Here is a 22,816-nt window from a genome sequence, read left to right on the forward strand (position 1 = left end):
GAGTAATGAAAAATGAAAAAGGAAAAATGAAAAAATGAAAGAGAGAAGAGAAGAGAAAAGAAGGATGGAAAATGAAAAAATGAAATATGAAAAATGAAAAATGAAAAATGAGAAAATAAAAAAGATAATTAGATTGTGGCTAATATTTCATATAGTGTTTTTTTATCTGGGTTTTGTCTATTTATATAATTAAAGTTATTTAGAGGGTGATGTTCTGTTAGGCGCGCCTTTTCAAACCAGTTTTTTGCTAGTTGTTTGAATCTATCTTCTAGTGATGTTATGTTTGCTTCTTTGTACATATTGGTTATTCTGGTCCATCTAGGTTTGTCTAGAATTATACGTAGAACTTGGTTTTGAATTTTTTCCAATCTGTACAATTGAGCGTTTGAGAGAGATAGGAGACAAATATGTGAATACTCAAGTCTTGATCTTAATAGACTTTTATAGAGCATAAGGAGTTTATTTTTTTTCATGTTATATTGGTTTTTAAGGGTTCTGATGAAGTTTAAGAATTGATAAGATTTATTGATCTTGTCTGTGGTGTGACTGATCAGATTGAGTTGTTTGTTGATCTTTAGACCGAGAAATTTGATTTCTGTGTCTTTTTTTAGCCTAACATTTCTTATCCAGATTGTAATTTTACTGTTGCCAAAATTTATGTGTTTGGTTTTTTCAAGATTAACCACCAGACCCCATTTTTCAAACCACTCGAACAGAACTTCCATATATTCATCCAGTGAGGATTCGTTGACTCGTTTATATCTTTCCCAAGCTGCAAGGTCGTCAGCGAATTGGGACATTTTTATTTTTTTCTTTGTGGGTTTTGGGATGTCGGAGACAAATAGGGAGAAGAGAATAGGAGAAAGACAGGATCCTTGGGGGACTCCTGCCTTTAGATCAAAGATACATGACTCGAAGTCACAGTGTTTAATATATGCTTTCCTTTCTTTCAGATATGAGTGTAAGATATAAAGAAGGTATTGTGGAAGATCGAGTTTATATAATTTGAAGAGAAGAAGACTATGATTTACTTTATCAAAGGCCTTTTCGAAATCTACAAAAACTGCGTGCATACGTTCTCCTTTTATTTTAGATTCTTGGAAGTCGTTTATCAGTTGGAATAGGTTGTCTATAGTACTTCTTTTTGATCTAAATCCTGATTGCTCTTTGTTGAGTTTTTTGTTTTCCTCTGCCCAAAGGTAGATTCTGTCAGCTAAGATTCTCTCAAACATTTTGCCTATTGTTGGTAGTAGGCTGATTGGTCTGTGCTCTGATATTTTGTTTGTATTTGCTTTTTTTGGAATCATAGAGATTTTTGCTAGTTTTAGACAGGAAGGAAAGTAAGAGTTGTTTAACCAATCATTATAAAGAGAGGTAAGTGGTTGTATAAGAGAGGTTGATATAGTTGAAAGAAGTTTGTTCTGAATAGCGAAATGTCCTGGGGCTTTGTGAGGTTTTAGAGTTGTTAGAATTTTTTTGACTTCTTCTTCTGTTATTGGATTTTCTATTGTATGTTTTGTCAATCTAGGAATTAGATGACTAGTTTCTCTTCTATGAAATTTTGTGTTGTTAAACCAATGGTCAGCGACGTATTTATGCCTTCTATCTTTGGATTCATTTGGAGTGAAGATGTCTTTTTGTCGGTTTTTGAAAGAGTTTGTTATGTCCTGTTTGTCTTTAATCCTATTACCATTTGGTTCTATGTATGTTTTGTTGGTTGTATTTTGAGTGGGCTTTTCACCATCAAGTATGGTTTTTATGTTCTTCCATGCTTTTTTTGTTGTTTCTCTTTCGTTTAATCTCGATTTTATAAGATTGAATCTTTTTTCTTCGGTCTTTTTTATTTCATTTTTTATTTCTTTGTTTAAGGCATTTTTCTTTGTTCTGAGGAGGTACTTGTTTTTGTGTTTTCTTTGAAGATTTATTATCGATCTTCTTTCTTTGATCATTTCTCTACATTTTTTTGAAATACCAAGATTATCCTTCGGGATTAGTTTCCTTGGGGTATGATGATCTATCTCTTTTAGAAGTGAGATGAGGTGGTTTGTTTGTTCTTCTACTTTTTTTGTACCGAAAACTTTATCACAGGAGAATTTGCTTAGTATGCGTGTAACTGTGTGTTGGTTTAGCTTGTGATATAGTTTCACTGATTTTGTCTTTTTTGGAGCAGATGGGTCAAAGAATGTGAATGTGAGTGGAAGGTGGTCAGAACCCATTTTTTTCAGAGATTTTATATTTTCGATTTGGAAGAATCTGTTAGGTGTTGTAACTATTTGTTGCAAGACTTCTTTGTACTCTCCTTTCCTGTTTTTATAATTTGGAGGCATTTTGTATGTTTCTATGCTGTTATTGTCAAAGATTTCTCTGAATCTCTTTCCCCTTTGATCTTCTTTAGTGCTACCCCAAGATGGGTGCTTTGAGTTAAGATCACCTATAATTATTGAATTTGGCATAAAGAGGAGTTTTACGATTTCCTCGTTGACAGAGAAATGTGGTGGAAAATAGCAACAACAAAGATTAACGAATTTGTGCATGTTGGTCGAGTCAGGAAATATTTTTATTATTATAATCTCATGTTTTCCTATTTGGAATTTTCTAATTTGGTCATGAGCTATATCTTCCCGTAGCAGTATTGCAGTTCCCCCACCGTAAGATCTTTCTGTTCTTCTTTTTATTCTGTTGTTTATAATTGATGTGTATTTTGGGATAGATATTGTTTCTTTTTTTACTAGTTTTGTTTCGTTTAGACATATAATGTCTGGTTTTTCTTCTGAGATTAGGACTTTAAGATCCTGTTTTTTCGATTTGTAACCATTGATGTTTAGCTGTAGAAACTTGAGAGTCATACTGATGCTGAACTATCGCGGTTTTCTTTGGATACGATTAAAGAGGTTTCACTGATTTTATCAATAGAGGTCATGAATAGATTTTTGTCAAACTCAGGTATATGTCTTTTCAGTATTGCTTGTAGATGGAAACAGATGTCAAAGTGTCCTGTCATTTTCTGTTCTTCAATGGCATAGATGGCCTCGAATAGAACCAAAGATAGCGTATGGTGAGTGATGGTTTGTTTCGAAATGGAATGGATTTCTTGAGAGAGTTCTTCTGAAAGTTCTGTTTTAGTTACGTATGATTCTTTCATATCTGTTAAGGATGTTTCTATTTTATCAATTCTAGAGGTGAAGTTTGAGATTGTAGAGTTTACTTCTTTCATATTTTTTTCAAGCTGGATGAGCTTGGTATTGGTATTTTTGCAATTGTTTTCAATTCTCTCCAGGTAAGTGGAGATTTGATCAAGTTTACCTTGGACTGTTTCCATGTATGACTTGCAAGAATTCACACTAGTTTCTAAAGAAAGAGATTTTTCTTCGAATTTAGTGACCTGGGCGTAGGATTTTTCGAGATTTTGGTATGAGTGTTTTACTTCATTGACACTGCTATTGATTTGGTTGATTTTTGTGTTTTTTTGTTTATCGTTTCTTGTAATATTGGCTTTTTCTAGTAGTTTTTTATATACGCTGCATCCTCTGTAAAAAGCAGAATGACTCTTTTCACAGTTGACACATTTTTTTTGGTTGCATGTTTTAGAGCAGTTTTCTTTACCACACCAGCTACATAATTGATTCTGAGATTTGCAAGAAGATTGGGAGTGTCCAAATTTGAAGCATTTTTTGCATTGAAGAATGTAATTGTCAAGAGGATCGAACTTTCTTACAAAGTGTTTAGTTATCAGATTGTTTGATTTTATTGTAAAGGAAAAGTCGTCATCAATGTCGCCTTTCACTACTTCAAATACAACAAGATTACCTTCCCTACGAAGATTAAATATCCTTTTTACATCTTTTTCTATAAGTTTTTCATAGATGGTATTAAGGTTAACAAGAGGACCTTTTTTATCTTCACTTGCTATCTTATTTACACAATAACTATCGAGAAGGTGAGATTTTCGGTCAAGAGATAAGTTACTGATTTTATTGGACCAATTTTCTTTATCAAGGAGAGCGTCGATGTCAACAATATCAATTTCGCAAAGAAGTACAGATTCTTTTGTATGGGCTTCTTTAGCAGAAAGGAATGTAAAGTTTTTGATATGTGAGTTTAGAGTGTTCAGGTCGTAAGGTTTTGAGAATGAGTGTTCGTGTAGGATTATTTTAAGCTTTTTCTTCTTTGCTGGAGCAGAGATGATGAATGGATTGGCAGGAGGTCTACTTGTTTCAAAACCTGATTCTAATATAACATCACTACCGTCAGTGTTTTCTATAGTAGGTGGTTCAGAGTTTTTGGAAGAAGGTTTAGCTTTTGTTATCTTTGGTAAGGTAGATTGCCCGAAATGGACTCTCGCTTTTTTGGATGTATGATTTCTGAGATCTTCTATAGAGTTACTAATATTCTCAAGAGGAGAGGGTGGATCTCTCTTTTTCGTAGACATTATGAGGTGTTAAACCTAACAGAGAAAGAGTGCCTGTGACACTTGAGTGACAACTAAAACGTTGTTGACGAAGGTGACTATTAAAATATAGTATATAATAAGGTAATAAGGAGAAAGTATTTTTTTTTATGTTATGTTGTTATGATTTTTTTTTTTTATAAGAATAAGAAGAAGTACACTAGGCCCAATGTACTTCGGGGCCGAGGCCCCTCTTATAAGAGTATATGAGTATATCCGCTTTCACACTGAAGTGATTAACGCGTTATTAGTAATTATTGTAAAATGTATAAAATAAGAAATGTTTGGCTTTTTGCAGTAGGACTGAAACCAAACCGGTCGGCTTTATGCAGTAGGACTGAAACCGGAACCGTTAGAAGAAGATTGTCCGCAAGCGTTTGTCCGCAAGGCGTTTGTCCGCAAGCGTTTGTCCGCACAGGGTTGAAAACTTTGCTCGAAGAGATGTTACTCCCTCAAAGGTCAGAAGGCAACTGTCTTAATTTCCCAAATCGATTTTAATATTACTTATTAAAGAGGCCCCCCCAGCGGACCCTCAATTCACGCAATCACGCAATTCTTTTCGAAATCCACGCATTCACACAAATTTTCTTCGATTTTCACGCAATAGCCCGATTTTTCAGAAATCGAGAACGGGGAAACATTGGAAAATCGGGAAAACTCCACATAATCGGTGGAAAAAAGGGAAAATTCACGTATCCACACACTAAATAGCCCAGATTCACGCATTCACGCAATCAAAAAGTGGATTTTTACGTTCATGCAAGTTTTTTCAATTCACGCATTTTTATTTTCAATTTTCAAGCATTCACGCAACCGAAAATACCCATTCACGCAAACCGCTGGGGGCCCCATTAAGGGCTCTGACCATAGTGAATTTTTCATAATTACCGTGTTTAAAATGTGTTTTCTGACTGATGTAACCAACAAAACTATGGCATGTTATACATTTTCTGTTAGACAAACTATTCCTGAATCTGAAAATTTAAAAATTGCATTGAAAAAATTTGATGAAGAAGAAAATGAAGACTTTTGCGAGGAAGAGTATTTCAACTTTGAAGAGCTTAGTTTCGGCGAAGAAAAACATTTTGAAATTTTTTTTCGCAGTATATGGTGTATCTTTTACCGAACAATAAAAATGTTTGCGGAAAATTTTTGTAAATGCTTCTTTGTCTCGAAATCTTGAAAATAGTGGTTTTTATTCTTTTTATAACTTTTGACACATCTTTGTAGAAAAATTTTCCGCAAAATTTAAAATAGTTCAATTCTTTGCGGACAGTTTGAAAAAAGTTCGAAACAAAAAAGTTAATTACCCATTAAAACTTAGCACTTTTTATAAAAGAAGGTGATGCAACATATTATTAACGTCTTTTTAAAGTTCATAACGTCATTTTTGCAATTAGTATATGTAATCACATGATAACAAGTGCAATTCGAATATAATTGCACGAGTGATTTTTTTGTTATTAATTTTCCGAGTCCGAAAGGACGAGGAAAATTCGAAACAAAAAAATCACGAGTGCAATTTTCGAATTGTACGAGTTATTATGTGATTACGAGCTAATCGCACAATGGCTTTCACTACTTTTTCCCAGTTCGGAAAGTAAATTACAGAAATTATTGAGAATAATTGAGAGTTTTATATTTTTCTCTTCTCTTTATGTCTTTCTTTTATTGTTGTTTATTGATTTTCTTTCTCACAAAATAAATTTGAATGCAATTAAAATGTTCGATGCAAAAAAAATGTAAGAAAAAACATTAAAATCAATTTGTAAACATTGGCGCCGCATTGGAGAGTGTGATTAACGATTAATTGCTCTCTACAGGATGCAATTAACGATTAATTGCTCTCTTTGAGGGCGTGCCAAATAAGAAAAAATAACCCATCGTGCGATTAAGTTCTTAATTACTCTTAAGGGGTTTGATTAAAAAGTAATTTATAAAGGCAATTCTTTGTTAAAAGTGTTAAAGAATCTAAAACATAACTTTTATGTTCAGATACTAAAATCAATTTTCTGACTATGGTCAGAGCCCTTAAATCAAATTAAAGGTTATAACTTTCACGGTTTTCTAAACATTTCGAAATGAAATGTGGGATTGAAGCTCGTACAAATTTAAGTTGAAATAATTATAACGTGTGCCAAAAAAAAAAGACACTATCAATTTATACGGCTGGAAAGAAACTTTGGTATTTTGGTCAACTGTTAATTAGTTTTGAATGAAAGTTACGAAATCCTTTTAGTCTCTGAAAATATTTTAAAGGGTTACAACACTCTTATATCAGACAGGGTGGACGTGCAGTCAGTTTTGCAACAGGCTGAATTAAAAAAAAAAAAGATCAAATCTAACAGGGTTAAAATTTTGACCAATAAGGTCTAAAATTGGGTCAAAATTTCATCAGCGAGTCAGGTACTAATATGTAATATGGTCTTTCAGGTTCAGTATTTCGTTTAGCTGTGTACATTTTTCAAGATCTAACGGCTCGTCCCCGTCGGTGGTTGGTCCAGGGTCTTTTTTGGTTTCGAAAATGTGGGGCGAAATTCTTTCTCATCGTTCTTTCCGTATATTAATTACATTGAATTAAATGTAACTTTGCATTCCAAAAAGCATTAGTTTCTAATACAAATTTATATAAAAGTTCATGAAAGTTAAAACAAAAAGAGCATTTAGAGGATGAGACGTTACCTAAGCTCAATCTTCTTTTCCCTTCTTCCTTTTATCCAAACCGTATGCCGCTAAGCGACCGCTTGAAAGTTTATTCATAACGTCTTTATTGGCTCCTTTGAATTGCTTCATAATCTTGCGTTGTTTAGTTGAAGATATGGTCAATGAATGATTAGAACCACCTAATTTCGGTTGAAGTCTTTTCTTAAAACCTCGTTTACTCTGCGTGTTCAGTTGGTTTAACGCGGTTTTATTCCTCTCTGGTTTATTTTGTTTCTGCGTTTTGTTCGCATTGAACCCGCGTTTATTCTGCGGTACGTTGTTATTCTTGATTTGTTTTTGTTTTTGTTTCCCTGGTGATTTCGTTTTGTCGAGGTTTTGATTGCTCTTTGACGTATGCTTATTCTTCGAACTAAAAATATACAATAAATAAATAAATAAATAAATAACCAAACTATATCAGAACATAAGGCTTCGATTTTCGCGAATTTTGGCCTTTTTCGCGGAAGTAAATGTCTTTGAAAATTCTTAACAGGATAATTCGCGAAGGTTTATGCTCGCGAAAAATTCTCAAAAAAATTGGAAATCGAAATCGTAATAAATATCAAATTTTCTGCATACTATTATCCTGTAATACCTTTTTAGAGTTGAAGAGCAACCGTCTTTAGCGGATTTAAAGGAATAATTTTCACTTTTAAGGCAAATTTTATTCGAAAATTCTCATTTTTATCTAACGATTCGCGAAAGTTTATGCTCGCGAAAAAGATTAGTTCCTCAAATTCGCCAAAGTAAATGTCGCAAATTTCGCGATTTTTTGACCTCGCGAAAGTTTCTGCTCGCGAAAGTTTGTACGCCTAAAGAACTTCTTGCTGAACTTTGTTGAAAAATATAATTAAAAACAATGAGAAACAAACATGAATAGCAACCCCTTATTTTCGAATAAAAGTTTACTCATACCGTCAAATTTATAAAAAGATTTAAGTGAACCTCGGGCTACCTTACTCTCAAGGGAATTACTATAGCTACACTAAAATGTTTCTACATGGCAGCATTTAAAAGAACAGGTCACATTAAAAAATATTAAGACAACTTACTGAGTATTCGCTTTTCTTCCATCTTGTTTGCTGGACCCTTGTCCGGACCCAATATCACCAACCGGGGCCTCGTTTTCATTCTCCTGCGCTTTCTTCGTCAGCGAGGAGAAGACGATTTCTTTCTTCTGTTTGTTCCGTGATTTTTTCTTGTATTTTTGACGTTCACTTTGTTCTTCTGCTTCAGTGCTTCAAATAGAAGAATATCGCGGGTTCAAATTTTAAGGATTGTCTTCCATTCATCTCTCTCTTTATTAATGATATTAATGACGTAATGTTTTTTTTACGGAAAGACCCCGGTTTTTGCCAGTAATGGCAAATTTTATACAACTTTTGTCTAGTTTAATTTTGCCACCACTGTCTAAAACCGGGGTCTTTCCGTAGAAAACATTACGTCGTGAATATCATGAATTTGAACCTCTATTATTCGAATCTTTCTGTAATTCGAACTAGTAAAATATTGGTCCCCTCACCTGGGAAGTGGTGTGAATCAATCTCTGTAATTCAAGTCTTTCTCTAATTCGAAGTAAGTTTTTGGTCCGTTGAACATCGAATTAGAGAGAGTCAACTGTATCACGAAATAAGATTTTTAAGGATTGTCTTGCAATCAACTTTCTCTCTACTTCGAACCTTTATTGTTTGAATTTATCTGTAATTCGAACTGATGCTGGGGACCAGATGAAAAGTCGTGTAAATACTCTCTGTAAATCGAATCGAAGATCGTTGGTTCCTTGCAGATCAAATTAAAAAGTGTCAACTGTATTTTAAGACTAGAAGCTAAAAACCTTCTGAAGATTTTGCTGCCGTCCCTGCCTTATTTGTAGTCTGACAAATCTGAGAAACCAGTCAGAAACTTTTCTAAAAAGACACATTATCCAAAATATCTAAATAACCGGAAAATAGCTGAGAAAAATATGGTAAAGATTTTAACTAACCCACATATGAAAACAGCTTTATTCAGATCAGACAATTTTCTCATTCTGTAGAAACACTAAAAACACTAGATGACACGCAAAGAATAACAGTTCTGCAGTAGAGTCTATTCAACTCGATACCCTATAACTCGAACAAGTTTGCTGGTCCCTTCAGATAGGACTACTCCATAACTCGGATTTTCCTTAAATCGAACAAAATTGTGTTTCTCCTGCGTGTTCGAGTGATAGAGATTGTAGATTGAATGACTTACTTGTAACGTATAACACGCTTCAAAGAACACCATTCGTTCAGCTCACGATTTTCTGCATCTAAAATCTGCAAGCAGAGAAAATCGGAAAATTAAATATCAATATACAGTAAGTACGGAGAGTAAAGTAGGTTCCTCTGTCGTGTTAATAATAGTAAAAAACTCGAGGTACGACTAAAACCTAGTCTAATCGGATTAATCAAACACCCCTAATAATATAGTCGAACCTGCGCACCACACTGCCGGCTCAATTTCAGATATTTTGTTATTCGAAAGCCCAATTATAACATTTCAAATATTTGGTATTACGTAGCAAATATGATAACTTTGTTCATTTTGGCTGAAATTTGGTACACTTGTTCCTTGGGTGAATACCAAGTTTTAGCCTCGTTTTGGCAAAAAACTCGTCCCCAGGCCCCAAAAATCCCAAATTTTTGAAAAATTAAAAAAACGCCCCCAGATATTCACCCAAGGAACAAGTGTGCAAAATTTCAGCCAAATCGAACAATTTTTGAAGTCTCCAGGCTGCCCCAAATTTTTCGGACGGACATACAGGCAGACATACATACAGACATACATACAGACCTTGTCAGATTCTAGCTCAACTGAAGTTGAGAATAAGTAAGCAAGCAAGTTATAAGTAATATAAGTTAGCTAATTCTCTCCTCACTGAGAGAAAAATTTCCCTGGGGCTATGAGACATGGGTGTGTACATGAAAGGCAGTTGTTTAAAAAAGGCTCGTACCTCATTTGTAGAGAGTCCATAATTGTTAGCCATCACCTGTCGGTATTGGAATCTGACCGGCATATCACCGACAATGTCTTCAAAGTCCAATTTGTAATACTCGTCAAAATATTCTTCAAATGTCTTGTCCTCTGAAATTGACAACAACAAGCATTTGTGTTAAGTTATAATACAGTACAGTGGTATCTCTTTAACTCCAACCTCTTTAACTGGAACCTCTATAACTCGAATGCCTCCTTAACTCGAACAAGTTTAATGGTCCCCTCAGTTATTGACAACGCCTTACAAACTATATTCCATAAGAAATTTCCTTAACTCGAAAAAATTTGCGTTCTCCTTCAGTATTTGATTAATTGAAACTGGCCCATTCGTGTCAGAAATGGAAAATCTACAAGAAACCTTTAGTCTAAAATCTGAACTTGAAAGTTTCATGTAGATTTAATTTCGCAAGTCAGCAATTTCAAACGATTACCCAGTTTTATTTTCGCGAAAAATGCAAAAACGAAAACGAAAACGAAAACTAGATCTCGCGAAAATTTAGCGAAGTTTAATGCAATCGAGGTATAGTAGGAGAGTTGAATCTCAAAACATTTGTCATACTTGGATCGAAGACCGGTTTCTTCTTTTGAATGGCTTCCAGGAATTTGGATTGCTTTTTGTTCTTTCCTGACAGCAGAGCTCGTTTTTCTTTCATCTTTTTCTTGGCGGACCGCGTGTCAACGTAATCAGCGTCCATCTAATGAGTAAATGAGACAGAGATTGAAACTAAACGATTGTTTCAGTCAAATCCCATATATAACTTTTGAGGAAGATAGTACGAGTTTTCAAAGAGGTATTGCAATTTTTGAAGAAGATTGGTCATTTCTGCGAATTTGTTGGTCGCCTGTTGAATACGGTAATTAATTTCGAAGATCCTAGGAGTTGTTTTTGAAAATTCAATCATCTAAGAAGGCCATATGTCGTCCGAAAACTCAGAAAAAGTTAAGCTTCACGTTAAAACGCACATCATCAAACGCAAAACTCGTGATCCAAGCCACGAATAACTTCAAGTGAGAGTAACACTGTTACTTGACTCTTACTTGTCTGTAAACAGACCCGACATCTACGGAAATTTCAAAATTTATTGCACTCTGGCGTCAAGTAGAACATTCAGGCTTTACAGAGAGACGACATCTACAGAAATTCTATTGCCGTAGAGGTGTACTACGCTACGTCATACAAGAGATACACTCTGTATGGTACAGAGTAGACACCGAGTTGACAAGTTTAAACTTATTTAGGATAGTACTTACATTAAAATCATCGTCCTCACAATGCCCTTCGTAGCCACCTTCAGCATCCTCCATATATTCTTCCATTTCGTCGCCTCTGCCGTCTTCCTCACCTGAAGTATAATTGTAAAAATTAATAACAGTTATTTATGTTTAGTGTTAAAAATTGTATTTGAATTTGAGGGCAATTTTCGAAAAAATAGCCCGAGCAGGCCATGTTTAAGAAAGGCAAGACAGCGTCCGTTGGTGGCCAAAAAGAGGGCACCTTTTCTAGTGTTTTTCCACTAAAAAGGCTGTATTTAACAAAATTTTAATTATTTCAGGAGGGGTGGCGTCCAATAACCGAATGCTTTAAAGGACATGAAAAATGGCCTACCGAGGTTTTTTTACCTTTTTTGATATTGCTAAAATGAAGTATCACTTAAACACACTTACTTTGCTCACTTAGCTCTTCATTTTTACCTTCTTGTTGTTGTTCTTGTTGTTCGTTGCTTTGGTAACCAGCCCAGTCGTCCCAGTTCTCTGCATAGAAAGAACGAACAAAAACATTGTCTACCAATGAAAAGTCAAATTTTGAGAATAATAACGTTATCAAAGGTTTTTTGTCGATAGGTGAGTTTTGACTCAACTTTCAAGAACTATTAAGGCACCTTTATTAAACTTAAGAAATTGCGCCATAAGAAAGAAAATGGAAAATTACAAAAACCAAGCCAAGGGACGGCGCTTTCATCTACCTTTTGGACTAACCGATTTGCATTGATCATATAAAAGCAATATAGCATGGAGCAAGGGGGAACAGGAAGGGCTACTGCCTCCAGCGGCCGATTTTTTCGGTTGGATGTCAGAAATAGCCTCTGATCACCGATTTCTGAGTCTTTTGCGCCTTCCCTCTTCTTTTTGAAATTGTTTTAGTATGTTTCGAAAAAATATTCTTGTTTTACATGTGCTTTTGCAGCCTTATTAGAACTGATGTAAATCAAGGTGTATTCTTCGCTTCCAGCAAATTAGACCAAATTATATTATAAACACTGGACCAAGCTGTATCATCAATCTTGTGTCGGATTTTTTTCAACGAAGCCATTGCAGTGATGAAAATTAATAATTATTGTCAAACGCAGCTATACTTTAGGCGTACAAACTTTCGCGAGCCGAAACTTTCACGAGGACAAAAAGTCGCGAAATTCACGACATTTATTTTCGCGAATTCGACGGGAAAATATTTTTTCGCAAGCATAAACTTTCGCGAATCAAGACGTAAAATTGATAATTTCCACATGAAAAAATGGCTTAGAGTGACAAATACTTTTTTGGATTGGCTTGAAACATTTGTCCTTTGAGTAGGCTAAAAAGTGTCATAAAAGTTACATTTTATTCAAAGTTTTAAGTTTTACAGATTTTCTATTTTGTCAAAAAATTTTCGCGAGCATAAACTTTCGCGAATGGCCCTTCTTAGAATTTTTAAAGACATTAACTTTTACGAAAATCGCGAAAGTCTCTGCTCGCAAAAGTTTGTACGCCTAAAGTATCATCAAACATATTCAAGGAAAAATAGATCTAACCATTGAGTTTCAAGCCCGAAGGGCTAGAGGTCAATCTCTAACCTTTCTCAGGCAAGAAAAATTGAAGCCTTAAAATATGCGCCGTATTTTTTATGACGGATTGAATCTAGCAATTCCTTTGTTTTCGAGTGATATATTTTTCGAAATTAAGCGGTAAATTTTAGTTTCAATCTGTCATTTGTGTAAAAACCAGGCGGGTCGCTTAAGGCCGCGCAACTTTGGTAGGATTTGTTGGCTTCAAATCCTACCAAAGAGATTGACTTCTAGCCCTTCGGGTTTATACTTCATTGGATCTAACGCTTTAGATGCATTTACACCGCTATTGAGTAGTGTTATCATTCAGGGTACAACTTTCCAAAAAATAACTCCGATCAAAAGATTTTGATTGGTCAGGATTGAGAAAATTATCCAGGGTATATAATAAAGCTCAGTGATTACTACACGCTTTGATTCGAAAGAAATCTGATATCTGATATCATAAGATCTTTTTTTATCTCTCTTTGAGTGTCTCTTTACTATAGAATGTTTATTTTGGATAAAGCAGTCACATGAGTACTATCAAAACATGCCTTGCATTTTTAGTAAAAACTGCAAAAAATATCAACCCATTCGTTCTGGCAAGAAGGGATGCTGTACACAAGTTTTGTAAGGAGAAAGTAGACGAGAAACAAGAACGAAAAAAATGGCCTCTAACAATAAAGAAGAATTGTTACAAGAAGAACAATCAACTAGACTGGATGTTCAATCTTCCAACATCAAAGAGCAATGTTCCATTTGCTTGGCTCCCTTGCTAGAGAGTTCAACATCAAATAAATGCAGAGGGTGTACAGAGAAAATCAATGCAGTGCCAACTGGTTTCCAATTCGTAATTGCCGGACAAGACCGAAAGGAGTTCGAATGTCCGATATGTTTGTGTATCATTCGAGATGCAACGGAATTGGGGTGCGAACATATCATGTGTGGTAAATGTTTGGAAAGATATGAGCATGATCAGATTGTTAAAACTAAAGGGTAACTAAACAATTTTATTCTTAGTAAGTCTTAGTTAGACTATCGAACTGGAACACCTACATGTAAACAAGACAGAAAATCTCAAAGCGTATAATACATACGTTGTTTTTACAAAAGCGTCTGCATTTATTTTCTTTTACAAAAGCATCCAAAACTTTCAAATCAGATGTTCTTAGCTTTTAGAGTTTTGAGTCATAAAATGTTCTTTACATGTTCTCATTTTTATTGGGGACTCTAAAACAACTGATTTCTTAGGAAAATGGACTAAGATACTCACAAAATGGGGAAAATAAGAAACGTGTAAAAATCTTGATTATACAATACAGTTATTTTTTATCCTCAGAACGGCTAAAAAGTATCGACGCGGCCGGCTAACCTTGGCGGATTCTCTTACGAAGCCATGGCCGTTAGAGTGAATATGCGCATATTGAGCTTTTCCAGAAAATATTTGAATATAGGGGGGTTGGAGGATATAACATTTTTTCGAAATTTACCCCCGGACATTGTGAATTTCGGCCCCCTCGGACAGCAGGTATGACCCTCCCCCGGACATTGTGAATTTCGGCCCCCTCGGACAGCAGGTATGACCCTCCCCCGGACAAGCATTAGTTGACCCCCTGGACACTCAAAATTACCCACAAACAGAGCAAGTTTACCCCCGGACAAGGTAAATTTTATAGATTTTTCACTACCCCCGCCCCCCGGGCACTATATCCTCCATGTACGAACATTTTCTGGAAGAGCCCATTGCACAGTATCGAAATTTGTTCGCAGATTAGATTGATACATTTCTTATATTTTATCAATTGTAGAAATGGTGAAGAGAAAGATGCAATATTCTACTGCAGTATCTGTCAAGAGCCTTATCTCCCAGAAAAGGTGAAGCATGTGTGCTATACTTACTGTTCGGTAGATAGATTGGAAGAGGAAAATAGAGAAAATCCTCTCAGTAACCCGGTGATGTTTTGAAATTCACCGGGTTGGCTGTTAAAAACAGAATATTTCACCAGTTTTGGATTTGAGATATGAAAAACTCACTGGGGTGGACTTTTAACTTAATTTTTAATGAGGTAGTAGGGTCAGCCCATTGAAATGTGTCTTTTATTCCATTTTGACCGGGATGACCGGGGTAAGACCATGAATTTCCCAGTTTCGATTGGGGGGTAAAGAATATCAATTAATTTTGACCGGGTTTACTCAAAATACGAACGTGCGCAACGCACTGGGCTCAACTTCAGTGGCTTCAAATTATTCATAGGCCCAATTGTAGACCCCCAAAACATTCACCCAATGAACAAGTGTGCCAAATTTCAGCCAAATCCAAAACTCCAAAAATCAAAATATTCAAAAAATGAAAAAAGCTCCCCAGATATTCACCCAAGCAATAAATGTGCCAAATTTCAGCCAAATCCGACCATTTTTTAAGTCTCCAGGTTGCCCCGAAGTTTTAGCCTCGTTTTGGCGAAAACTATTCCCCAGGCCCCAAAAATCAAAATTTTCAAAAAATGAAAAAAACACCCCCAGATATTCACCCAAGGAACAAGTGTGCCAAATTTCAGCCAAATCCGACCATTTTTGAAGTCTCCAGGTTGCCCAAAAGTTTTAGCCTCGTTTTGGCGAAAAACTCGTCCCCAGGCCCCAAAAATTCCTCCTTAACTTGAACAATCCAAAAAAGGAGACTTCACTGTAAAAATCTTATGACAAATAGAAAACACTTGTGAAATCATTGGACGTACCTTTCAAACGAAAAATTATTCTCCCGGACGACATAATACTGTATAGATAGGTCAAATATGAGCGACCTTGGTGCAGTGGTAGAGCATCCGGCTACGGTTCGCAAGGTTGTGGGTTCAACCCCCACTGTCGGGTCATACCAAAGACTCTCAAAATAGTACTCAATGCCTCTCTGCTTGATGCTCAGCAATTAAGAGAAAGATCAAGGGTAAGTGGAGCAATCCAGGGAGAAAGAGTGGCGCCCTCCCCTACTTTCGGGTAGAATGCTATCGAAAGAGGAGCCTTCAGGTCGCCTCCGACTGCCGTTCGCAGACTTACTTACTAGGTCAAATATATCATATTATATTTTATTATGACAAACAGAAAACGCCTGTGAAGTCATTGGACCGAATCATCCAAACAACAATTCCAGTCAAATGCGAACAGAAAGGTTGTGAATGGATTGGGTGCATCATAGATTACAAGATCCATAAAGAGAAATGCGAATTTGTTTCCATACAGTGTGTTTACTTTGACGTAGGCTGTAATGCTAAGGTCAGTACTAGCTTATTTCACCGTTAGAAAAAAATTCTCGTTTTAAAGTTAGGTTAGTGCAAGCTTTTTTCCTGTAAGAAACATTATTTATATCTTACCCAATAAATTAAGAAAGTATATTATGCTCGTGGTCAGAATCAGTTATGATGCACTGTTTTTCAAGAGCCTTTAGGTATGTGAGAGGGTACAAAAATTGTGTGACATTTTTCTTGTGACAAAAAAATCATGAATCTTGAATAAAATCTGCTCCTTTGGTTTTACTCAGTGAAAACAAAAATGTCACGCCCCCAGTACTGAATTTTTGTACATGATCAGATGGCTCATGAATATTGCTTGATTTATAATATCAAATACGTAATATCCCGTTTTCCTCCAGTAGTTGCAAATTTTTAAAGGATTTTTCACTGGCTATTTCTTAAATTTGCCACTACTGGTAAAAACTGGCGTGTTTCCGTATAAAACATTACGTCATGAATATTATGAATATTGTTATAAAAAAATGTTCACGTTTTGAAGTTGATGACTCGTTGGACAGTGTTTTTTTGTTTTTTTTTTCGCTTCAGGTGATAAGAGGGAATCTGGAAGCACACGGTCAAACGAATAGCATGTTTCATCAAACATTACTTCTGAATGTCGTTAAAACGTATTGGAAAGATCGAGAAGAACTCCACAAAGAAATGAATAATCAAAAAGGTCTCATTCAAGACTTGCAAGAAAAGGTCGGAATATTGGAAAACGAAAATATGATCATCCAAAAAGAAATGGCAAGAGAATCGCAAAATAATGCTGAAAATGTGCAAAGATTGGACAAAATTGCAAAAGAAAACGTTGATTTGACCACAGAAGTTGATGAACAGAACAAACTGATTCAAGACTTGAATACAAAGCAAGCTAATTTGGAGAACGATTTCCACATAAGAGAAGAAGTACTAACTGAAAAAATAAAGGCGATCGAGACGGAAAAATCGGACAAAGATCAGGAAAAAAGCGAAGTAGTATCAACTCTTCATTCAAAGCTGGAGAAGCTTGAGAAAGTCAAGATCAATGAAATTGGAAGCAAAATCAAATCGATTAATAGGAGAATGGAGACATTGGTTGAGAGTGAAAAATTACAAGCTAAAGATATTAGAAGCTTAGAATGGTTCGCAGATAAGGTTAGCAGGCTACATAACGTTTTAGGAAGTGGGCACTGTTTTGGTGCGAATTGCCAAGCATACCTTGGTGAAGTATTGTATAGGAGTAATAAAACTGTCAAAGAATTCAACAGCATTGTTGAAGATTTAAGTGGTGGAGACATTGGACACGACCGACCCTACTCAAAGAAGTTTACTGAGGCAATGAAACTTTATCAAGAAAAATTCTTTAGCAAAATGTACAAAAATAGACTTAATATGTTTGCATCAATGCCAATCGGAACTTTGCATGGTTCCTTTGTCAAACTTGAAGTTTTCAACTGTCAATATATTACAGTGATTGTAACTGACACGTTTGAACGATTCAATGAGCTAACCAAAGATTGGTGTCGAAATTCAAACAGTATAGCAATCAATATTGATGAAAATGAACGTTGCCTTAATGTTGTTATCAACTTAACGAATTTGTTGTTAAATTCTGTCAGGCTACTCCACAAAAGCGATGAACAACAAATAATCAATCTTCTAACAAACGGAGAGAAATTCCCTCTTGAACTTTCCGATCATGTATTTTTTTGTTGGCCCAGAAACTATTTGATGTTGGAGTGTTTTTTCGATTTAAAATTTAATGCTTCAACAACATAATCTCTACTTTCTACTTCAAACTTGACAAATGTATCGAATTAGGTCTTTAGTATAATGTTTAATGATATAAATACATCAATAAGATTTCTTGGGTGAATTAGCGAATGAATTAATGAAAGAATGAATGCATTGAACCAACGAACGAACGAAAAACATACCTTCCATTTCGTCATCAGAAAATTCAGGTTTTTCATCATCTTCTTCATCGTAATATTCTTCATTGAAAACAGATTGCATGATTTCGTCATACTTCGATGGGTCAAAATCTCCGTCCATATCATCCTCTAAGAACCCAACCTATTGAAGAATGGAACCTTTTAAGAACCCAACCTAATGAAGAATGGAACCTTTTAAGAACCCAACCTAATGAAGAATGGAACCTTTTAAGAACCCAACCTAATGAAGAATGGAAACTTTTAAGAACCCAACCTAATGAAGAATGGAACCTTTTAAGAACCCAACCTAATGAAGAATGGAACCTTTTAAGAACCCAACCTAATGAAGAATGGAAACTTTAAGAACCCAACCTAATGAAGAATGGAACCTTTTAAGAACCCAACCTAATGAAGAATGGAACCTTTTAAGAACCCAACCTAATGAAAAATGGAACCTTTTTTAGAATACAACCTATTGAACGTGAAATAAAAAAGTCAGTCGATTGAACAGAACAATCAGTAATGAGATTCGAACACTCGTTTAGGATTATGCAAGCTACTATTAGGCTCTAGTCGCTTTATGATTTTGATCAGAAAAATGCATGAAAAATATGATTACGGGCAAATTCGAGTACCGACTTTAAGAGCTCCCATAAAACAGCCATGAAATATAACAATAAGAAAATAGAACTAAGGATATGAATCAAGTCAGTATAAAGTACCTTATCATTGCCTGTGATTTCTTTCAACTTGTCCAATTTTTCCATGATTTCTTTCCTTTTCAAATTCTTCAGTCGTTTCAGTTCTTCTTTTTTCTTGTCTTTCTCTTTCGTTTTCCGCTCATCTCTCTCCTTACGTTTCTGTTTACGAGAGTCGTCTGTACGGCGAACAGATTCCGCAATCGTACGAGGGAACCGTTTTATCTGGAAAGAAAAAGCGTTGTTAATAATCAACACAAAAATATGATTTATGATTCCCTGATAGGTTTTTTTAAGGGAATAGCCGAAGTCGCCATCTCTCTCTTTACGTTTCTGTTTACGAGAGTCGTCCGTGCGGCGAACAGATTCCGCGATCGTACGAGGGAACCGTTTTATCTGGAAAAAAAATTCATCGGCAATAATTAACACAAAAAAATTGATTTCTTTGCACTTTGGAAACTTTCAAGAGGATTCTTTGATACACCCGAGTGTCCATAACTCGAACACGTACGGGGAACACATATTTTTGTTCGAGTTAAGGAATTTTCCACTTATTGAGTAAAGTTTATAAGGCATTCCTAACTAAAGGAACCATAAAATCTTTTCGAGTTAAGGAGACATTCGAGTTACGAAGGTTCAGAGTAACAGAGACTTCACTGTAGTAGATTGTTAGGGAATATAATTTATTTTTCAGATTAATTTTATAGAATGTAGTGAGGTCTGGTAGCACATAAAAACGTTTAGAATACTTCAGATGGTGATAAAAGCATGAAATTTAGCACACATGATCCACAGGGGGCCTCTTTAATAGATCTTCAAAATTTGAAAGTACAATGAAATGTCCCTTCGCTTCGTAGAAAGACGTAAAACTAGCGCGCCTAATAAGGCTAAAGTGTTGAAACGACAACCTTCTAACAATAACAGAGAGGGAGTAAACGCGAAACACTTACAAATTCTTGATCAGGTTCTTCATAACGGAAATTGAATTTGCGTTCGAATTCCTCTTCTTTATCTAGTTGATCTTCTTCCTGAAAAATAAAATTAAAGTCCGTAAAATCCCGGAACTAACGCGTATTCTTTTTAAACGCGTACACTGTTTTCGGCGAAAAATCCCAATTAATCTCCACTCTAACAGAAGTCAAAATTTCACTCTAATTATAACATAGACTAGAGTCTACTTTTGGCTGAACTTTGCTTTTTGATAATTTTTTATGACGCTGAGTCCAGTGAAGTAGACTAGGAGCATTTGGCGAGGTCTCCATTTTGAAAAAAAATGCTAAAAATCCAAATAACAATAAAACTACTTGGAGTTGAAAGATATAATCAAAAATGAGAAAAAAACAGGATTAACAGATTTGCAATTCCTTATTCTCAAATAAAAACATTGCTTTAAACTGTTTGTACCTTCCAAAAAAAATATAAATCTGGCGAACTGTTTTACAGTCCGCCTAGGCAAAAGCATATTACCATATACTACCGGGCCACTTAATCGCGCCATCCAGTCTATAAAAAAAGCTTTAAGTGGACCCCGGGCTAATTATAACACCTAGATCTGATCTAAATCAAAATCTTCTATGCCAAAACCAAAAACCTATTGTTTATTTTTAGGGGATTGGGCTCTTCCAGAAAAAATCCGTTCATGGGGGGTGGAGGATGAATTGTCCAGGGGTATTGAAAAAATACCAAAAAATTGCAATGTCCAGGGGGTAAATTCCAATGTCCAGGGGTAATTTTTTGTGTCCACGGGGTTGATTTGATGTTTGTCCAGGGGTATAACCCGTGTCCAGGGGGTTAAAAATCAAAATGTCCAGGGGTAATTCATGAAAAAAATAATATATCCTCCACCCCCCATGAACGGATTTTTTCTGGGAGAGCCCATTTTTAGGGGATTGGAACTGAGTAGACCTCGACAGTATCTCTTAACCTTTTCTAGGGGTTGGGACTTTTCCCTAATTTTTAAAGCATACCTCTGAATAAAGCAAGAGACCTTTGATCTGAAAGTGTAGAGAATTTTACTAAGCGAGCCAAATAATTTGCTTTTTCGCAGGGAACTATACCACGATAATTGAATTTTTGCTAATCTCTGACTTGAATATATGCTTTGTACGCCAAGGAATCTTTTAGATTTGGACGTAAATAAGAAATTGATACATCTAAAACGTTTAGATTTTTTTTTCCAATTCGACATAAAATATCTGATTTTCTTCTGGCTTTGTAGTATTTATTGCCCCCAACTTGCAACCGTTGAAAGTGGGAGCTTCCAATATACCCAAATACAGAGGTATTTGATCCAAAATTGTTTGAAAATATTAAGAGTGTAAGAGAGCCAAATAATTCTCATTCCTCAAGGATAATTAGATTTTTTACTAATCTCCGTGCTAAGAATGTATTTTAAATTTGGACGCAAATAAGAAATTGATGTATCTAATGTGTGGTATTTGGTGACAATTAAAGAATTTAACCGTTTTTAAAGAAAAAAAAAACTTGTATAATGATGCGTACGTGAGTGGGAGTACGTTCATATTCATGCCAAAAAGTATTGCTAAATTTAGTTGTTTAGATAATGAGAAGCGATCAAATAGAAAATTGGTGTAAAAGGGTTTGACTCCGCGAGTTGCTTTGCTGGAGAAGGAAATTCGAGGTAGTTCTGGACCAAAACTTACCAGACTAAATTTCGCCTGACTCTTTTAACCCCCTCCAAAATATCTGACTTGTTAGAAACTTGACTAAAAAAACGCTATCAGACCGGTCACGCCGAATTTATCTAAATATTTTCTCGTGAGTTTTCCTTTCAAATCCACTTGTAGGTAGTAGTCTTTATGTTTGTTATAATCTAATAAGTTGGTTTTTGGCTCAAATGATCAATTTTTAGCTCGCCAATTACTTTTATCATTATTCAATTATTTCAATTTTCGACCAGGTAAGTGAGGTAGATATTTCTGATATTTTGGTTACCTTTGAGATTTGTCCAATCAAGGAGTTTCAGTCCGGGCTAAATATTTCGGGATGACTCAAAAGAAACCCCTACAAAAGAAATTCCTCACTGCAGCTTTAGTACTGAAACTCAAAACTAGTTTTTTTGTAAAATGTTCGAAACCAATCCAAAAGGTATTTCTTGAATACAATTTTTTTTATAAGAACATACATAATTTTTGAAGCCTTATGATGTTCTTAACTTTTTAAGTTTTAAGCTAAAAATGTTTTTATTTTTTGTTGTTCTTAATTTTGACCATTTTGTGTGTATTTTCGACCATTTTCCTAAGTAATAGGGTGTTTTTGATCCAACAAAGCCTTGAAATGTTCTTAACTTGTTCTTAACATTTTGGCCATCGAAGCCTTGTGTTCCTATATAGTTTGTTCTTATAAAAAAAAACGTGTACCCTATATTGCGCGTATCACAAAGATATCTATCTACATTTTGAATGCTTTTTAAAATAGTTGACAAAAGCTGGACCCGAATATAGGAACAAAATAGCCAAGGAAAGGGTCATTGTGTCGCTTTACCAATTTGGTGCTTCTTACTAATTCAATAAAAGCAATTAAAATCAAAATCTCCATCAAAGTAAACTAGCTTGGAATGCGAATAATTCTTTTGCGGTTATAATATGATGGGGAAAAGATGGCATGCTATAAGATGGAATGCGTTTGATGAAATTCGAAATTGCACAAACCATTATTAATATCACCCTTTATAAGTTACAGGGCAATTAGTTTTAATTGTTAAGAATTTGCAACAAGGTTTTGTGAATCTGGACGGAAATCAAGATATGACTTTTGTTAAGAGGTCATTTGACCTTCGTACTGGCAAGACGTAAATATTACTTGAAAATCATCGATCACTCCATATTTTATCTAACCAATGGAAAGGCCGTATTTCATTAGTTCAGCCAATAAGCATTCTATTTCTTTCAATCTATAGAAATGGGCTATTAGAGAAAAAAGAATGTAT

General features: G+C 35.2%; 3 protein-coding genes across 3 annotated transcripts in view; 1 reads left to right on the forward strand and 2 right to left on the reverse strand.

Annotated features, from left to right (window-relative positions):
• Positions 1-2,842: 2,842 nt before the first annotated feature.
• On the reverse strand, positions 2,843-4,429 carry LOC136812714 (uncharacterized protein MCAP_0864-like). Its single transcript, XM_067069239.1, has 2 exons — positions 3,808-4,429; positions 2,843-3,348 (listed from the first exon to the last, which is right to left on the reverse strand). Exons 1-2 carry the CDS (start codon positions 4,427-4,429, stop codon positions 2,843-2,845), a joined length of 1,128 nt encoding a protein of 375 aa, XP_066925340.1.
• A 2,425-nt stretch (positions 4,430-6,854) lies between these two features.
• Positions 6,855-22,816, reverse strand: part of LOC136812767 (protein KRI1 homolog) — a 43,870-nt gene continuing 27,908 nt past the window's right edge. Inside the window, exons 8-17 of the mRNA XM_067069290.1 lie at positions 19,818-19,895; positions 18,892-19,092; positions 18,173-18,311; positions 11,834-11,920; positions 11,420-11,511; positions 10,728-10,863; positions 10,128-10,258; positions 9,386-9,450; positions 8,203-8,388; positions 6,855-7,520 (exon numbers count right to left, since the gene is read on the reverse strand). Coding sequence (XP_066925391.1) covers positions 7,136-7,520; positions 8,203-8,388; positions 9,386-9,450; positions 10,128-10,258; positions 10,728-10,863; positions 11,420-11,511; positions 11,834-11,920; positions 18,173-18,311; positions 18,892-19,092; positions 19,818-19,895 — 1,500 coding nt within the window. The 3' untranslated portion in view covers positions 6,855-7,135. The remainder of the gene's footprint in view (positions 7,521-8,202; positions 8,389-9,385; positions 9,451-10,127; positions 10,259-10,727; positions 10,864-11,419; positions 11,512-11,833; positions 11,921-18,172; positions 18,312-18,891; positions 19,093-19,817; positions 19,896-22,816) is intronic.
• LOC136812769 (TNF receptor-associated factor 6-like) lies at positions 13,562-18,156 on the forward strand. Its single transcript, XM_067069291.1, has 4 exons — positions 13,562-13,968; positions 14,781-14,847; positions 16,066-16,236; positions 16,800-18,156. The coding sequence occupies exons 1-4, from the start codon at positions 13,640-13,642 to the stop codon at positions 18,012-18,014; spliced, it is 1,782 nt and encodes a 593-aa protein (XP_066925392.1). The 5' UTR covers positions 13,562-13,639; the 3' UTR covers positions 18,015-18,156.

The sequence above is a fragment of the Clytia hemisphaerica genome, unplaced genomic scaffold, assembly GCF_902728285.1.
Source record: "Clytia hemisphaerica strain Z4C2 unplaced genomic scaffold, Clytia hemisphaerica genome assembly, whole genome shotgun sequence".
NCBI lineage: Eukaryota > Metazoa > Cnidaria > Hydrozoa > Leptothecata > Clytiidae > Clytia > Clytia hemisphaerica.

What these genes read in the sequence shown, in the direction of transcription:
- LOC136812714 (XM_067069239.1), bottom strand. Translation starts at nt 4,429, where the DNA reads ATGTCTACGAAAAAGAGAGATCCACCCTCTCCTCTTGAGAATATTAGT. An exon ending in ATTTAATCTTCGTAGGGAAG is followed by an intron (nt 3,349 to 3,807) that starts GTAATCTTGTTG and finishes CTCTTTCTTTAG; the next exon opens with AAACTAGTGTGAATTCTTGC.
- LOC136812769 (XM_067069291.1), top strand. Translation starts at nt 13,640, where the DNA reads ATGGCCTCTAACAATAAAGAAGAATTGTTACAAGAAGAACAATCAACT. An exon ending in CAGATTGTTAAAACTAAAGG is followed by an intron (nt 13,969 to 14,780) that starts GTAACTAAACAA and finishes TATCAATTGTAG; the next exon opens with AAATGGTGAAGAGAAAGATG. An exon ending in ACGTAGGCTGTAATGCTAAG is followed by an intron (nt 16,237 to 16,799) that starts GTCAGTACTAGC and finishes TTTTCGCTTCAG; the next exon opens with GTGATAAGAGGGAATCTGGA.